This window comes from Pangasianodon hypophthalmus, chromosome 3 (assembly GCF_027358585.1).
Source record: "Pangasianodon hypophthalmus isolate fPanHyp1 chromosome 3, fPanHyp1.pri, whole genome shotgun sequence".
NCBI classification, from domain to species: Eukaryota; Metazoa; Chordata; class Actinopteri; order Siluriformes; family Pangasiidae; genus Pangasianodon; species Pangasianodon hypophthalmus.
In genome coordinates this window covers 2554955-2570997 of record NC_069712.1, presented here as the reverse complement: position 1 = coordinate 2570997, position 16043 = coordinate 2554955, and the positions used below count along the sequence as shown (strand labels likewise).

Below are 16043 nucleotides of genomic sequence, written 5' to 3'. Positions count from 1 at the left end.
TCGTTTGTGCTGCAGCTGAATCTCGCCTAATGGAAATGTGTGTAGAAATTAGAGCTGGCTTTGGCTGTGTTCACTTTACCAGGTTGAAGTGGCATAGATTAGATTTTGTCAGACTGTGATGAAGAAATCCAATCAAGTCCTTGATCGAGTACAGATCCAACAGTTGTGACATGAAGGAGAATGCTCCGATCGGAATGCGGCTTTTTCCCAATGCAGTTTAATGCACATCTCACTTTCATCCTCATTTCACGTTCATCATCTCGTGTTCAACGTCATCACGCGTTCATCGTCATCACACGTTCATCGCCATCTCACGTTCACCGTTATCTCACGTTCATCGTCATCTTACGTTCATCGTCATCCAACGTTCATCGTTATCTCACGTTCACCGTTATCTCACGTTCATCGTCATCTTACGTTCATCGTCATCTCACGTTCACCGTTATCCCACGTTCATCGTCATCCAACGTTCATCGTTATCTCACGTTCATCGTCATCCCACGTTCACCGTTATCTCACGTTCATCGTCATCCCACGTTCATCGTCATCCCACGTTCACCGTCATCTCACGTTCACCGTCATCTCGCGTTCACCGTCATCCAACGTTCACCGTCATCTCACATTCACCGTCATCCAACGTTCACCGTCATCTCACATTCACCGTCATCCAACGTTCACCGTCATCCAACGTTCACCGTTATCTCACGTTCATCGTCATCTTACGTTCATCGTCATCTCACGTTCACCGTTATCCCACGTTCATCGTCATCCAACGTTCATCGTTATCTCACGTTCATCGTCATCCCACGTTCACCGTTATCTCACGTTCATCGTCATCCCACGTTCATCGTCATCCCACGTTCATCGTCATCCCACGTTCACCGTCATCCCACGTTCACCGTCATCCCGCGTTCACCGTCATCTCGCGTTCACCGTCATCCAACGTTCACCGTCATCTCGCGTTCACCGTCATCTCACGTTCGTCGTCATCCAACGTTCATCGTCATCCCGCGTTCACCGTCATTCTGCACTCATCGTCCTCCAGCGTTCATCATCATCTTGTGTTCACTGTCATCTCGCATTCGTCATCATCCCACGTTCGTTGCCATCCCACGTTCTTCGTCATCTCACGTTCGTCATCATTCCGCTTTCGTTGTTATCCCACGTTCTTCGTCATCTCACGTTCTTCGTCATCCCACATTCGTCGTCATCCCACGTTCTTCGTCATCTCACGTTCGTCGTCATTCCGCTTTCGTTGTTATCCCACGTTCACCGTCATCCCATGTTCGTCGTCATCTCACGTGTCTTCCTCATCCCACGTTCATTCCTCATCCCACGTTCATCGTCATCTCACCTCATCAGCTCTGTGTTTGACACAACTGCCCAAGAAATGACAAAGCGTGCCTCTAAACCATCACGGCTCCAGCTCCAACTAAATACTGTCCTGTAGAAATACTCTGCAAATCTGGCTGTAAACTCATACACACACACACAGAGTCCATAGTGCGTAGTGATTATAAATCACACCTTTTTGCACAGAATGACGTATTTCATCATCATCAGCTAATCAGAAACACCATCCAACATAAACAGGAAATAGCACATCCATGATTGAGATGTTTGAATAGGAAAGGAAGCAGTTAATGTCCATTTGTTTTGTTTTTTTCTCAGTGTACTATATTTACTCCAAGTCACTTATATTTTAGCTACATGAACAGACTCAAAGGAATTGTAAAGTGGTGACGTGATGAGTTGATTAGTAAACCATTAGCAATGAAAAATAATGAATGCCTGCAAACATAATCCACATTTGAAACTATGAATGTATAAATTACATTTATGGTACACTTTGAAAATATTTTGTGGTGTATATACAATCAAGACGGACACATTCGATCTGAAAAAAATCAGGATGTGCGATGAAGCTTGTAATGTGCATGCAGCCTCTGGAAATAAATAACAAGAGTCATGAAGAAAGATGTGGGGATGTTTTGGATCTGGAGTCTGGTCTCTGCTCTCTCCATCTGCATTACGACGACGTGGATTTATATCCTGCATGTGCTGTTTACATACGTAGAGAGAGAGAGAGGGGGAGAGAGAGAGGGGGAGAGAGAGAGAGAAAGCGAGGGAGCACTTATATATTAGATGGAGGGGTGATTTTCTGGAAAGCGAGACTTCCCCTGAACATAAAAACATCTGTGCTGGAGTCCCGTATCAGCACTGATCAGTCTCTGCCTCGGAGCTTAAGAGGTTTGTGTCTGGTTGGTCTCGATGGTCTTTAATGGACGCTTCAGCGTGATATTTTTCATCCCCGCAAAGCTGGGAAAGTCTGTGATCCCATCTGATGTGTATTAAGCAATGCTACTGTCATGGGGTGTGCTGTTAAAATGGCTCGGTGTACATTTCAGCACATTCAGCGTCATAATGTAGCCACTTGACAGAAAAAAAACCCGCGCTTCTCAAAAAGCTGTCATTTGATCTCAGCACGCACACCATGAGAAAAGAAAAAAAGAAAGGAAGAAAAAAGACGTGGTGGTGAATGTGCCACATTGCCAAGAATATACGTGTGTTCGTCTGTGAACATGCAGCATGTGTGTGTGCGTGTGCGTGTGTGCGCGCACATGTGTGTGTGTGTGTGTGTGTAGAATTAGATTAGACCTGTCACTGACAGACGGCGCTTTCTGGCTAGCTCTAGGTTATAAAACTAATCTCATTTTTAATGGTGCTTCATCTTTCAACAGCAGGATTTATTATTCACTGTACAGGACATGCAGGAATTTCACTCAGCACATCAGCCAAAGCACACGCAACACACGTGCAAGAACATATAAAGTACAAAAAAACACATTTACGCATTAATCATACACACACACACACACACACACCACTGTACAATACAGTGCAGTCTAACAGGAACCAAATGGACGAAGCGGATTTGAGTAAATAAGTCAGTCAAAGGTGTTTAGTTAAGCTTAACATTTTTTTTTAAACGTTCAGAGAAGAAAATATCTTTTATACGGAAATCTGACACCTGACAGGCAGAGGGTGAATGAACTCCCTGTACACACCAGTGATACAAATTCTTTTCAGGGGAAAGTAGATAATGCGTGCTCAGAAAGTTGATAGACGTCACCATATAACATCACAGACTAATTTGCATATTAATTGAGGCGTCGTGTTCATTTGCATATCAAAAGATGGTACGTGAAGAAGAAAGATTTTCTGAAGACACTCAGAAATTAAAATAATAGATTTGGTACAATGGTGATCAGTGATTGGTCATCAGGAACAGTAGTGATCAGTGATTGGTCATGAGGAACAATGATGATCAGTGATTGGTTGCCAGGAACGATGGTGATCAGTGATTGATCATCAGGAACAATGATGATCAGTGATTGGTCATGAGGAACAATGCTGATCAGTGATTGGTTGCCAGGAACGATGTTGATCAGTGATTGGTTGCCAGGAACGATGGTGATCAGTGATTGGTCATCAGGAAAAGTAGTGATCAGTGATTGGCCATCAGGAACAATGTTGATCAGTGATTGGCCATGAGGAACAATGATGATCAGTGATTGGCCATCAGGAACAATGCTGATCAGTGATTGGCCATGAGGAACAATGATGATCAGTGATTGGCCATCAGGAACAATGTTGATCAGTGATTGGCCATCAGGAACGGTAGTGATCAGTGATTGGTCATCAGGAACAGTAGTGATCAGTGATTGGTCATCAGGAACAGTAGTGATCAGTGATTGGCCATGAGGAACAATGATGATCAGTGATTGGTTGCCAGGAACAATGATGATCAGTGATTGGTCATCAGGAACAATGGTGATCAGTGATTGGCCATCAGGAACGGTAGCGATCAGTGATTGGCCATCAGGAACAATGATGATCAGTGATTGGTCGCCAGGAACAGTAGTGATCAGTGATTGGCCATCAGGAACAATGATGATCAGTGATTGGTCGCCAGGAACAATGCTGATCAGTGATTAGCCATCAGGAACAATGGTGATCAGTGATTGGTCATCAGGAACAATGTTGATCAGTGATTGGCCATCAGGAACGGTAGTGATCAGTGATTGGCCATCAGGAACAATGTTGATCAGTGATTGGCCATGAGGAACGGTAGTGATCAGTGATTGTTGGTGGTTTTCTAACATTCTCCTGTTTGTTTTTTGTGTGTTTTTTCAGCTATGACAGTGAAGGAAGGCTGACAAACGTCACCTTCCCTACAGGAGTTATCACTAGTCTGATCGAGGAGATGGACCGAGCGCTCACAGTGGACATTGAGACTTCCGGAAGAGACGATGATGTCAGCATCACCACTAACCTCTCCTCCATCGACTCATTCTACACACTGGTACAAGGTAATAAAACATTTCTCCTCCATGTGCTTTAGTAGCACACCTGATGGGAAAAGCCACAAATGTTCACAAAAACCCAAATATCATAAACATGAAGTGTTTTATTCCTCTTATACCACAGCAATATGCCAACGATTACAGTTTTTATTTATTAAAGAGCGTCATGTCCTACTTTTCATAAGTTTACACTAACATTTAATGTTGTGGAACGTCTGTTCAGCAAGTTACTTCCTGTTTTTACTTACGTTATAGCAGCTATAACAGTCGTTCCCTCACCAGCCTCTCTGTTTTCTCTCTCTTGAAGTTAATTAGACAAAAACGCAGCTTTTCGTGTTACTCAGAAACCACAAAAGAAACCTTAAAGTTACAGCTTCACCTCTGAGTGATACAAAGTGCTGACACTGGAGACTCCTTCCATAAATGTTAAATAGACGTCTCCTATGATTGAGCTGTTACTATAGAAACGATAAGGTGTTAGAACGAGCGCATGAATATAAACTCGTGATTTGCCTTGCAGCCAGAACTACTGTCTAGCCGTGCAGTTATAGGAAAGTAAAGACAGTCTGAGCAGTCAGAGTCCAGAATTCTGCAGCGCTGTGGTACGAGAAAGGGATGGTTTGGAATAAATGATGGAGTGCGTTTGTTCTTCATGGCTACAGTTATGTAAGAGGGATTTTGACACACATACTGTTTATTCTAATCTAATCTAACAGATCAGTTGAGGAACAGTTATCAGGTGGGTTATGACAGCTCTCTGAGGGTCATTTACGCCAACGGCATGGACTCGCACTATCAGACCGAGCCTCACATCCTGGCGGGCGCAGCGAACCCTACGGTGGCCCGGAGGAACATGAGCCTGCCTGGAGAAAATGGCCAGAACCTGGTGGAGTGGAGATTCAGGAAAGAGCAGACCAGAGGCAAGGTCATAGTGTTCGGACGCAAGCTGAGGGTGAGCACAACTTCTCAAACTTCTCTGCACTCCTTTAAAACAGTGTAGCTGAAAGCAGTCAGGATGCTAACACACAACAGAGCCAAAACTCATACACTCATACTCAATGCTGAAAAAATGGATTCAATGCCTCTCTAGTCACAACTACTTGATTTAATTCAAGGATGTTTCACACAGCTGAAAATACCTGTCTCAGTTTTAGATAATGGATTCTTGAGTAATGAGATAGATAGTGTTAGTGTTTTGATATCAGCTGAAACAAAAACAATTACTATAAGTGTGCTTAGACTGTTGGCTCGTTTAGGAGAAGTGAAAAGAGAATTATTTAGCTACCTGAAGAAATTCAAAAGCCTTTTGAAGTTTATTAACTGGTGTGAAGGTTAGTTTGTGTGTGTGGTTTTTTGTTTTTGTTTTTTTTGGTGTACTGTGTACTAGAAAGTGGAAATTCAGTCTTTTGAAAGGAGCCCTTCAGGCATTTCCACCTTTCTGACTTCTTTCATTAAACTGGAAGGTCTAGAAAGTTCTCTGTAAAGTAGATTGTGAAGTTATTTCTTTTCTTTTCTTTCTTTTCCCAGTGCAATGTTTTATCCAGTTGCTGCAAGCATCTCTTTCGATTTTCTAGCAATGCAACAGTGTAATTCAGTAAAAAATACTCAATACGCCAATATACATGATACTAATAGAAACTACGCACCTGCAGCTTTTAATCTCTTTTTAAGCAGCAGCCGGTGTTGTTTTATTCCGTGTAAAAGGTGAACGGTAGGAACCTGCTGTCGGTGGATTACGACCGGACTCTGAGGACGGAGAAGATTTATGACGACCACCGTAAATTCCTGCTGAAGATCGTGTACGATGCGGCGGGTCACCCCACGCTGTGGGTTCCCAGCAGTAAACTCATGTCCGTGAACCTGACGTACTCGAGCAGCGGCCAGGTGACGAGCATCCAGCGAGGGGCGACTGTGGAGCGGGTGGAGTACGACAGCCAGGGACGCATCATCTCCAGGACCTTCGCTGATGGCAAGTCGTGGAGCTACACTTACCTGGACAAGGTGAGGAGTTTAAATTTTACAAATATGCTTCGATTAGATGACGATCAGCTCAGATATGAAACTGAAATGGTGAAGATATAAAAAAAGTTGACTTAAAAAAAGTACATAATTACAATGAAATAATGAAAGGCTATCCAATTAAGAACAAGGTGCTTATTAGGAAAATATCCTGGGAGAGATTTACTATTATTAATTTGATGAATTATTAATTATGAGTTTATTTATAGGACAAAAATTAAAATATGTTAAACAAAAAGGGAAATAATTACTGTGTGGAGCAGATTCTGATTAGTGCAGCTATAAAAATAAATAAATAGCAATAAATAAGTGCAGCTATAAAAATAAATAAATAAATAGCAATTAATATTGTTATCTTGGTAATATTATTAATATTATTGTTATTAAAACAAAGGTAATTATTATTAATATTATTAATACAATTCATAATAATAATACCTGTTTTATAGACAGATAAACATTTAAAACAGAATAGTAAACAAGAAATATGCATAAACAATGTAAAAAAAATTAACAGGATGTAAAAACTAGTCAGGATAAAAGTTTAATTAAAAAAGATCATTATTAATAAATAACAGTATGATTAAATGATCATGTAGGACAGTTCAGCGCTTAGGTGTCAGACTAAATGTTAAACTCGTACGCTGCGGTAAAGATGTTTCAGTGTGAAATTAAAGTTGAAGCAGCACAAAGCACTAGCTGGGAACGAACTGCAACATGTAGGAGAAAGTGTGTTCAGTGACCTTCTAGCGCTGATAAAGTTTATATTTGAAGTTGACGCTGGGTCGTGTGAGTTCAGGAACACACTCGTTTGCAGTCAGCAGACTCCATCTGAGCTTTGACTGGAGCTCGGTGTGACCACAGCGCTCAGCTGGAGATTTATCAGAGGTGCTGACTTCTTAATTTCCCTCTAAGGATTCAAAGGACACACTAATAGTCCTGTGCCAGCATCCCAAAATAACAGCGAAAGGAAAAAAATGTGTTTTATAGGACAAAGACCTGGACGTACTGCGGGTTTGTGAATTTTCCTTTGAATTACTGAGAATTTGTGGATCCTGTGTTTGCCATGGAGAGAGAAGAAGAAGAAATAAAAGGCTGTTTGTGCAGGGGACGGCTTTAGGAGTACTGTAAAGAAAGACTTATGGGTAAAAAAAAAATGAGGCTCAAGGGAAAAGTCAGGGTTTAAAGGCCAAAGAAAGAAAGAACAGAGAAGAAAGAAAGGAGGGGGGTTTAGTTTGTGAAAACTTGGTGAGAAAGTTCACAAGTTCAAACTTTACTTCTTATTTTATTTGACCAAACAGGATTTATCATGTGTGTGTGTGTGTGTGTGTGTGTGTGTGTGGGTAGGAATGTACTTTTGTAATTTTATTAGTATTTCTGTTTATTATAAATGTTCATCCCGAGGGTCCACAGAAATCTGACAATTTAAAAAACTAATGAACTAAATGCCCCCAGAATCTCTCGGCCACTCAAATTTACATATAACACGAATTTTTAATCGAATTTTTTCTTAATTTAAATTTTTTTTTTAAGTTTAGAATGAAAATTATTTTAAATTTCATTATTGAGATTCCTATTCCTAGTGCTCTTCCTCTCCCTAGTTTTCTTGTGTTCTACGTATATTTTAACTATTCAATACAATTTATTTTATTCCATTTTTTAAATTATTTTTAAATTAACTATATTATTATAATTATTGTTTCCTATTAGCTGCTCTCCTTTTTTAATGCTCGTCCCTACACAACTACATTCGTACAAACTACAAAGCTACAAATCTGGCTTTGGAGTGCGAACAGGTTCTACCTCATCATTAAGTTAATGGCTGTGAAGCTGGAAGGAGTAGGCTATAAATTTAGTTAGGCTGATCGATAAATCCAGAGGTTAATCAATAGCTCGTTAGGTTGTGCTCGTTACACACACCAGCCAGGATTTATATTAGAGTGATGATGTTCAGGTACGAAAAAGGTAAAAGAAAGTAAAAAAGGTGAAATTAAAGTGATGGGGGTTTATAAATCTGAAGAGGTTAGTGGTGTTTCTTTCATCTTTTCTTTAAATCTTTCAGGCTCCCTCAGGTTTCTAGCAGACTGTTCATCCTGGTCACTATACATTATGTGATTTTAAAATAAAATTACAAAATTCTAATTTTCGTATGAAGGAAATACAAATCCAGAAACACCTGCAATGTCTGAGGATGCTAAATAACATCATCCAAATATGACTTGATATGATTATCATAAGCATAGTCCTGGCAGGTTTCTGCTGCGCTGTTTTTCACTCTCACAGCAGAGCATGAATTGAGGAGATTTGGAAAAAAAAAAAAGGCAAGATAAATGATGTCGGGAGTTTTGTTGTTGGCTTTGTGTAGCAGGCCATACAGCTAGACTCGCTTATTTATCATTGCTATTTATGCTGTCCATCAAAACCCCCACAAACAGGCTCAGAATAAACATGAGACCTCTTTCGATCACAGATCACAGCCGAGTTGCTGAGTAGGTGGTTTTAGCATACATCAGACGCTTATTAAAGATTCTGTTTGCGGTAGTGCAGAAAAAACAAAACGACGACTTCTCAACCACAAGAGCGCCGGGTTTATCCGCTACAATATGTTGAGAGGGTTATTACCTGCTGCTTCACTAAGTGATTATGACTTTCACCGAAGCTTACCTTATGAGATAAGTGCAGAGGCAAAGGCCAGTAATTTCAGAACACTTCAGAATTATGCATCCGAGCATATTAAAATGTGCTGTGTTTAGAAAATGAGCACTCAAAGAGACCTCAATTAAATGAGGAAATCGGCACTGGAACTGCATGTTAATACCTGTCTTTGCACACTCTTTGCATTTTAAACATTTGTTAGAGTAATTAATTGCTTATTTCCTTCATTTCCAGTCCATGGTTCTCCTGCTCCATAGCCAGCGACAGTACATCTTCGACTTCGACCTACAAGACAGGCTCTCTGCCATCACCATGCCCAGTGTGGCGCGTCACACCATGGAGACAATCCGATCTATCGGCTACTACCGCAACATCTATCATCCGCCTGAGAGCAACGCCTCAGTCACTGTGGATTACAGCGAGGACGGCCAGCTCCTTCGTGTGGCACACTTGGGCACCGGCCGCCGCATCCTCTATAAGTACAGAAGGCAGAACAAGATCTCAGAGATCCTGTATGATAGCACACGTGTGAGTTTCACGTATGATGAGACAGCTGGCGTTTTGAAGACGGTGAACTTGCAGAGTGAAGGTTTTATCTGCTCCATCCGATATCGTCAGATTGGCCCACTAGTGGACAGACAGATCTTCCGATTTAGTGAGGACGGCATGGTCAATGCCCGCTTTGACTACTCTTACGACAACAGCTTCCGGGTCACCAGCATGCAAGGGGTCATCAACGAGACACCACTACCCATCGACCTCTACCAGTTTGATGACATCTCAGGCAAAGTGGAACAGTTTGGCAAGTTTGGTGTGATCTATTACGACATTAATCAGATCATCTCTACGGCAGTCATGACATACACTAAGCACTTTGATGTCCACGGTCGCATCAAGGAGATTCAGTACGAGATCTTTCGGTCCCTGATGTACTGGATCACCATACAGTATGACAACATGGGCCGTGTCACCAAGCGCGAGATCAAGATTGGACCTTTTGCTAACACCACCAAATACAGCTACGAGTACGATGTGGATGGCCAACTGCAGACCGTCTACTTGAATGAGAAGATGATGTGGCGCTACAGCTATGATCTCAATGGCAACCTTCACTTGCTAAACCCGGGTAACAGTGCTCGGCTCACGCCACTCCGTTATGACCTTCGGGATCGCATCACGCGCCTTGGTGACATACAGTACCGGATGGATGAAGACGGATTCCTGCGCCAGAGAGGCACTGAGATCTTCGAGTACAACTCCAAAGGCCTGCTGGTACGAGTCCACAGCAAGGCCAATGGTTGGACTATCCAGTACCGTTATGATGGATTGGGGAGGCGACTGGCGTCCCGTAACAGCCTTGGTCAACACCTTCAGTTCTTCTATGCCGATCTGAACTACCCTACACGCATCACTCATGTCTACAACCATTCCAGCTCTGAGATCACCTCGCTCTACTACGACCTGCAAGGCCACCTTTTTGCTATGGAGATTAGCAGTGGAGAGGAGTTCTACATCGCTTGTGACAACACCGGCACGCCACTAGCTGTCTTCAGCAGTAACGGGCTACTACTTAAGCAGGTTCAGTACACTGCTTATGGAGAGATCTACTTTGACTCCAACCCTGACTTCCAGCTGGTAATTGGGTTCCATGGAGGATTGTACGACCCACTTACAAGGCTCCTTCATTTTGGAGAAAGAGACTACGACATTCCCGCCGGCCGCTGGACCACCCCAGATATTAGCACCTGGACCAGAGTGGGAAAAGATCCTGCCCCCTTTAACCTGTACATGTTTCGCAACAATAACCCTATTAGCAAGGTGCACGATGTCAAAGAGTATGTTACAGGTAAGGACAAGTATGATTTTTTTTTTCCTGACCTCCATCTGTTGTTATAGCTATGCTGTCTATCTACCAGGCACGCTAAATGTATAATAAAATATTTAAGGTGACAAGACGTGTTAAGTGAATATTTAGGCTAAATGCTCAAATGGATTAAAAAAAAGCAACAGTGCTTAACTTAAATGTCACATGTCTGTCTCTAGATGTCAACATCTGGCTGGTAACATTTGGCTTCCACCTTCACAATGCCATCCCTGGATTCCCGATTCCTAAATTTGACCTCACGCAACCCTCACTGGAGATGAGAAAGAGTCAGCTCTGGGATGACCTTCCGGTATTTATAGCCTGCCATAATCTCTCAACATCACAGTTTTTGTTTGTTCTTGGGAGTCAAATGAGTGAAAATCCCATTCTGTGCAGTGCTGTGGAGTTTACTACACTTGATTTAACCCATCAGTTAATTAGCAAGTCTTTCAAGATTTTAATTAGATATGTAAACTAGACAGTGCTCTGGCCTTCCAGGATCTCAGTTTGACACGTTTTATACACTTTTGCACTCCAGTTTTCTCTAGCCTCCATAGTTAGAAAGTGTTACGTGGACTTGTCAGTTTTTCCAAGATTCAGAGACCTAGACAGGCAAGAGGAAGCTAAATCACTATGGGTAAACAACAATTTAATGTGCAGTATGTGGAGTTAATTATCGTACCATCATCCAGGCAAATGAAACACCATGGGCCATGATAAGTGGTCCAAATTGTATGTTGTTAAATCTCTTTGTTTTTAATACCTTTTGTTTTGGTTTGCTTTGATAGAAAATTCTTATGATCAGACAAATCCCTGTGATCTTGTTCTCTTGTGAAACCTGTGATCAAAATGATTTTGCCTGAGTCTTCATTTGTACTTTTAGACAATTCACTTTAGGCAGCCATTATATAAAAATCTTGTCACTTTTTCTCTCTTCCCCTGTAAGTGTTTTCTCTTCCTGTCCCATGCAGGCAATCTCAGGCGTTCAGGAGGAAGTGACACGTCAGGCCAAGGCGTTCTTATCTTTCGAGAGGATGCCAGAAATCCAGTTTAGCCGGCGCCGCTCTGCACGGGATAAACCCTGGCTGTGGTTCGCCACTGTCAAGTCATTGATTGGTAAAGGTGTGATGCTTGCGATCACCAGCAAAGGCCAAGTGGCCACAAACGCGCTGAACATCGCCAACGAAGACTGCATCAAGGTGGCAGCAGTGCTGAACAACGCCTTCTACCTGGAAGACCTGCACTTCACGATTGAGGGTCGCGATACGCATTACTTCATCAAGACAAGCCTTCCCGAAAGTGACCTGGGGGCTTTACGGCTGACTAGCGGGCGCCGCAGCTTGGAGAATGGCGTGAATGTGACCGTGTCTCAGTCTACCACAGTGGTGAACGGGCGTACACGACGCTTCGCAGACGTCGAGCTCCAGTACGGCTCGCTGGCACTGCATGTACGCTATGGCATGACGCTTGATGAGGAAAAGGCACGAGTGCTCGAGCAGGCCCGACAAAGAGCGCTAGCAAGCGCATGGCAAAGAGAACAGCAACGGGTCCGAGATGGCGAGGAAGGTGCCAGGCTCTGGACCGAAGGTGAGAAACGGCAACTACTGAGCTCAGGAAAGGTTCTGGGCTATGACGGCTACTACGTGCTCTCTGTGGAGCAGTACCCCGAACTAGCCGACAGCGCCAACAACATCCAGTTCTTGAGGCAGAGCGAGATTGGGAAGAGGTAACAACCGACTGCACAGCGATGCTTTAGCTGGGAAGAAGTAACAACAGACTGCACTGTGCCTAGCTGCCTCTCTCGTTTACCATGTAGAAAAGACCTGAGATGAGCTCTGTAACCAACACGTCTCTCCCTCTGCAGCATCGAAATGAACTCTTTCTGAAAGCACTCAATAAGAACATTTTTAAAAAAAAAACTGCTTTAGCTAGGTAGAGGTAACAGACTGTTACTTAGCTGACAGTTTTCTCAGACTCAAGAGAGAAATACAGTGAAGAAATGACTCAAGCGCTCAGTACCGCCTCAGTTGCCTCACACTCTCTTGCCCCAATACCCCTCTCTATACTGAATATACTCACTACTAGCCCCCCAACACAGGGTAGACAGAAGCTGCCTCTCTATGTTACCGTGTACAAAAACCCTGAGACAAGCTCCATAAACCACGTTTCTTCACGCTGCAGCATTGGACAGACAAGCAAATTCTCTCCGAAGGACTCTTGATAAAATTTTTAAAAACTCTTCAATCTGAATCTTTTTTGTGCTTTTTTTGTATAAAATTCTTAAAGATGGTACGCTTAATGGATTTAAAAAAAAAAGGGAAGAAAAGAAGGAATGTGTTTACAAAACCACTGCACTTGGCTAACGGACTAACGTGTACAGAGCCTCTGGGTCGCATCTCTCACTCTGAAAGTTCTTCTTGCTATCAGTAGAAAAAAAAAAAACGTTTTGTGGATGTTTTGGGTACTGAGACGTACAGCCGTGAGAACTGAAACGGCACATGATTCTTTCCTGCTTCGCTTTCTTTTAAGGACACTGTTACGATTCAAGTATTCAGTCGAGTCTGCGTGTTCAATGTCATTGCTGAACCAGCTGGCGGATGTAGAGTAGAGAGCAAAACAAAACTAAAAATTATATATCATAACTGGCCTGTCTTTTGACAAGAGATGTGAGAGTATCTTTATGGATTTTTTTTTAAACTTAAAAAAAAAAATTCCACTTATCCGTACATCAATATTAGTCTCAGAGAAAGTAATTTATGTACAGTGTTTATACATACAAAAAAACAAAACAAAAATAAAACCTTAAAAATATTGACTTTCTTTTTTTCCGTCTTGTCATGCATTACTGTTTACACTTCATGAAGTTTAATATTTGATCTTATCAGAATTTATGGTAATGCTAATCGAAATAAAATCAGCTGTACTGTCTCATTAATCTCGGCATTTTCATCTCTTACTGTTTGTTTTGCACACTTCTTTTTGTTTGTTTTTTTAAGCTCTTGGCTGGTTTCATTGCTTGGCTGCCTTTTCACTGTAATCGACATTACGATTGAGGTGATGGCTCTGCAGTACAGAACAGGCTTTAGATATTAGTTAGAAATAAAGCAGACATGATTCTGTTAAAACAGTTACAGATTAAAATGTCGGGTGTTTTCTTGTTAATAGCGAAATTCTAATCGGCAATGTACTAATTATGTTTAAACGCAGGTCTAATTTAGATTAAAAAATAGTCGCCACTTTCAGCTGCATAACGGCACCAACAGCTGAATCGAATCATGAATCAGTGCAGTGAACATGTGAGGAAAGCAGAAAAAATGGAGCATCTCACATTAAAATCTCTTTTACATACTAATAGCAGAAGGTTTGCGGGTGAAAAACAAAAGATCTGTCGAGTGTTTTTTCCGCTTGCCTTCATTCATATACTTCGCCTCATGGCTGAAAAGTTTTTAGTTCTGATCGAGTTATCTAAATTGTATTATCGCTACGAAGTCGACTTCTGCGGCCTTTTATGTAAAAAACAAAAAAACAAATAAACATGAGAACGTAGTGCGCTTTCTGGGTTTTTCTTTTTGTACGGCGAAGCCTATTTTTTTATTAATATGTGAATGAACAGGCATCTAAAAAGGTAAAGTGGTGTTCTCCGTGGTTTCGGAACTGCTAATCCTTTCTGACCGTTGTGGTTTTTGTCCAAGCGCTGTGCGTTTGGCTGCTCTGATCTGAGAAACACTAAACTCCTGTCCTGATTTGACAATCCAGTTCTCGCCATAACGTTCCCACGAGGCGACACAGCGGCTTCATGACCCTCGAGTAGTTAACAAACTATAAAAGCAGCTACATTCTGAGCACGTATAACACTGCACGCCATTTCATTGGCACTTAATGTGAGATGCACTTACGAAGGCCATGGGCGGTTAGCGAGGAAGGAAAGGTAGAGTAAAGGAAAAGTGAACGAGGTTTTAGCTTTGCCATTTGTTGCATGCGTATGATGTAAAACTGCCTATCTGAAACCACTTCAACCACTGTAAAGGTCATTTTCAGAAGTCGGTGTTTGAACGCACTGCTTTGATGGATTATGTACTGTATCTGCTTCTACTCGAGCTCATTATGTAACAGTCATTTTTCAAATTAAGACTGCATCAGATGTGTGTGAAATGTACTGAATGTTTTCTTTCTCCATCTCGCTCCACTCTGTGCCGCAGGTCTGTATGGCCTCATGCAGGTGTGTCAAAAGTTTAAAGAGGATGTTAAAAAAAAAAAAGTGTGCATTCAGCCTTGTTTATATGCATTTCTTTCTGTTTTATGGAAGAGATTTCTTTTTTGTTCTTTTTTTTTTTTACAGAGATGTTCCTTTTTGTACTATAAAAAACGCAGCAGAGGTAAAAGCCGACGTGAGTAAGAGCTGTCTTACAGTCTCGTTGTGAAATGACTACGAACGCGCTTCGCTCATTTTTCTGTTTGTTTTTTTTTTCACAACAGATCTTGGGGTTTTCTTGTTTGTTTGATAAGGTAAAAAAAATGTTGGAGTGCAGTTAAGAGCCTGGATACACATTATTGGGACAAGAAAAGTTTAAAAGCACTTGAGTTTCATTCACTGTTCAGGCAATCACTTGTGAGTCCGATCTAAATTTCAGTCTGATGACACGTTTTACTGCCACTTTTAAGTGTGAAAGGCAGCAGAAATCTTGGACTGGTTATCTGATTTATTAACTACTGAAAGAAGCAATGTGTATGACGTACGACAGTGGTAAAGTGTATCCAGGCCTTTAAGTGCAATTGTAAACTAATCTCAAGTAGGTCAATGCTGGACCCATTACATTTTTACTTTGCAACATGTTAATGCTCCACAGACGCCAATCATTTAAATAAAAACGTAATACTCAAAGTGTTTCTGCTCTATTCATTTATATAACCACATACCACAAGTAGACATTACAGTTTCGTATACTGTAATTCAAAGCGATTGGTATGTTTACCTGCTCAGACAGAACACACATCTCTTTAACGGCGACGCAACACACACAAATTACATCTTACTTCGCAGGTGCGATTTCAGCGGCCTTTTAAGATTATTATTTGTCACACTGTACGAGATCCCAATAAAATCTTGGGCAGACTGTGTACTGTGATAGCGTGTGTTC

At 41.7% G+C, this 16043-nt stretch overlaps 1 protein-coding gene across 16 annotated transcripts in view; it reads left to right on the top strand.

Annotated features, from left to right (window-relative positions):
• The window catches only part of tenm3 (teneurin transmembrane protein 3), a 758992-nt gene extending 743205 nt beyond the window's left edge, over window positions 1-15787 (top strand). For all 16 annotated transcript variants that reach the window (XM_053232303.1, XM_053232299.1, XM_053232292.1 and 13 more), the window contains 6 exons: window positions 4198-4373; window positions 5084-5319; window positions 6072-6368; window positions 9276-10887; window positions 11085-11215; window positions 11877-15787. In XM_053232303.1, coding sequence (XP_053088278.1) covers window positions 4198-4373; window positions 5084-5319; window positions 6072-6368; window positions 9276-10887; window positions 11085-11215; window positions 11877-12635 — 3211 coding nt within the window. In that variant the 3' untranslated portion in view covers window positions 12636-15787. The remainder of the gene's footprint in view (window positions 1-4197; window positions 4374-5083; window positions 5320-6071; window positions 6369-9275; window positions 10888-11084; window positions 11216-11876) is intronic.
• Window positions 15788-16043: the final 256 nt, after the last annotated feature.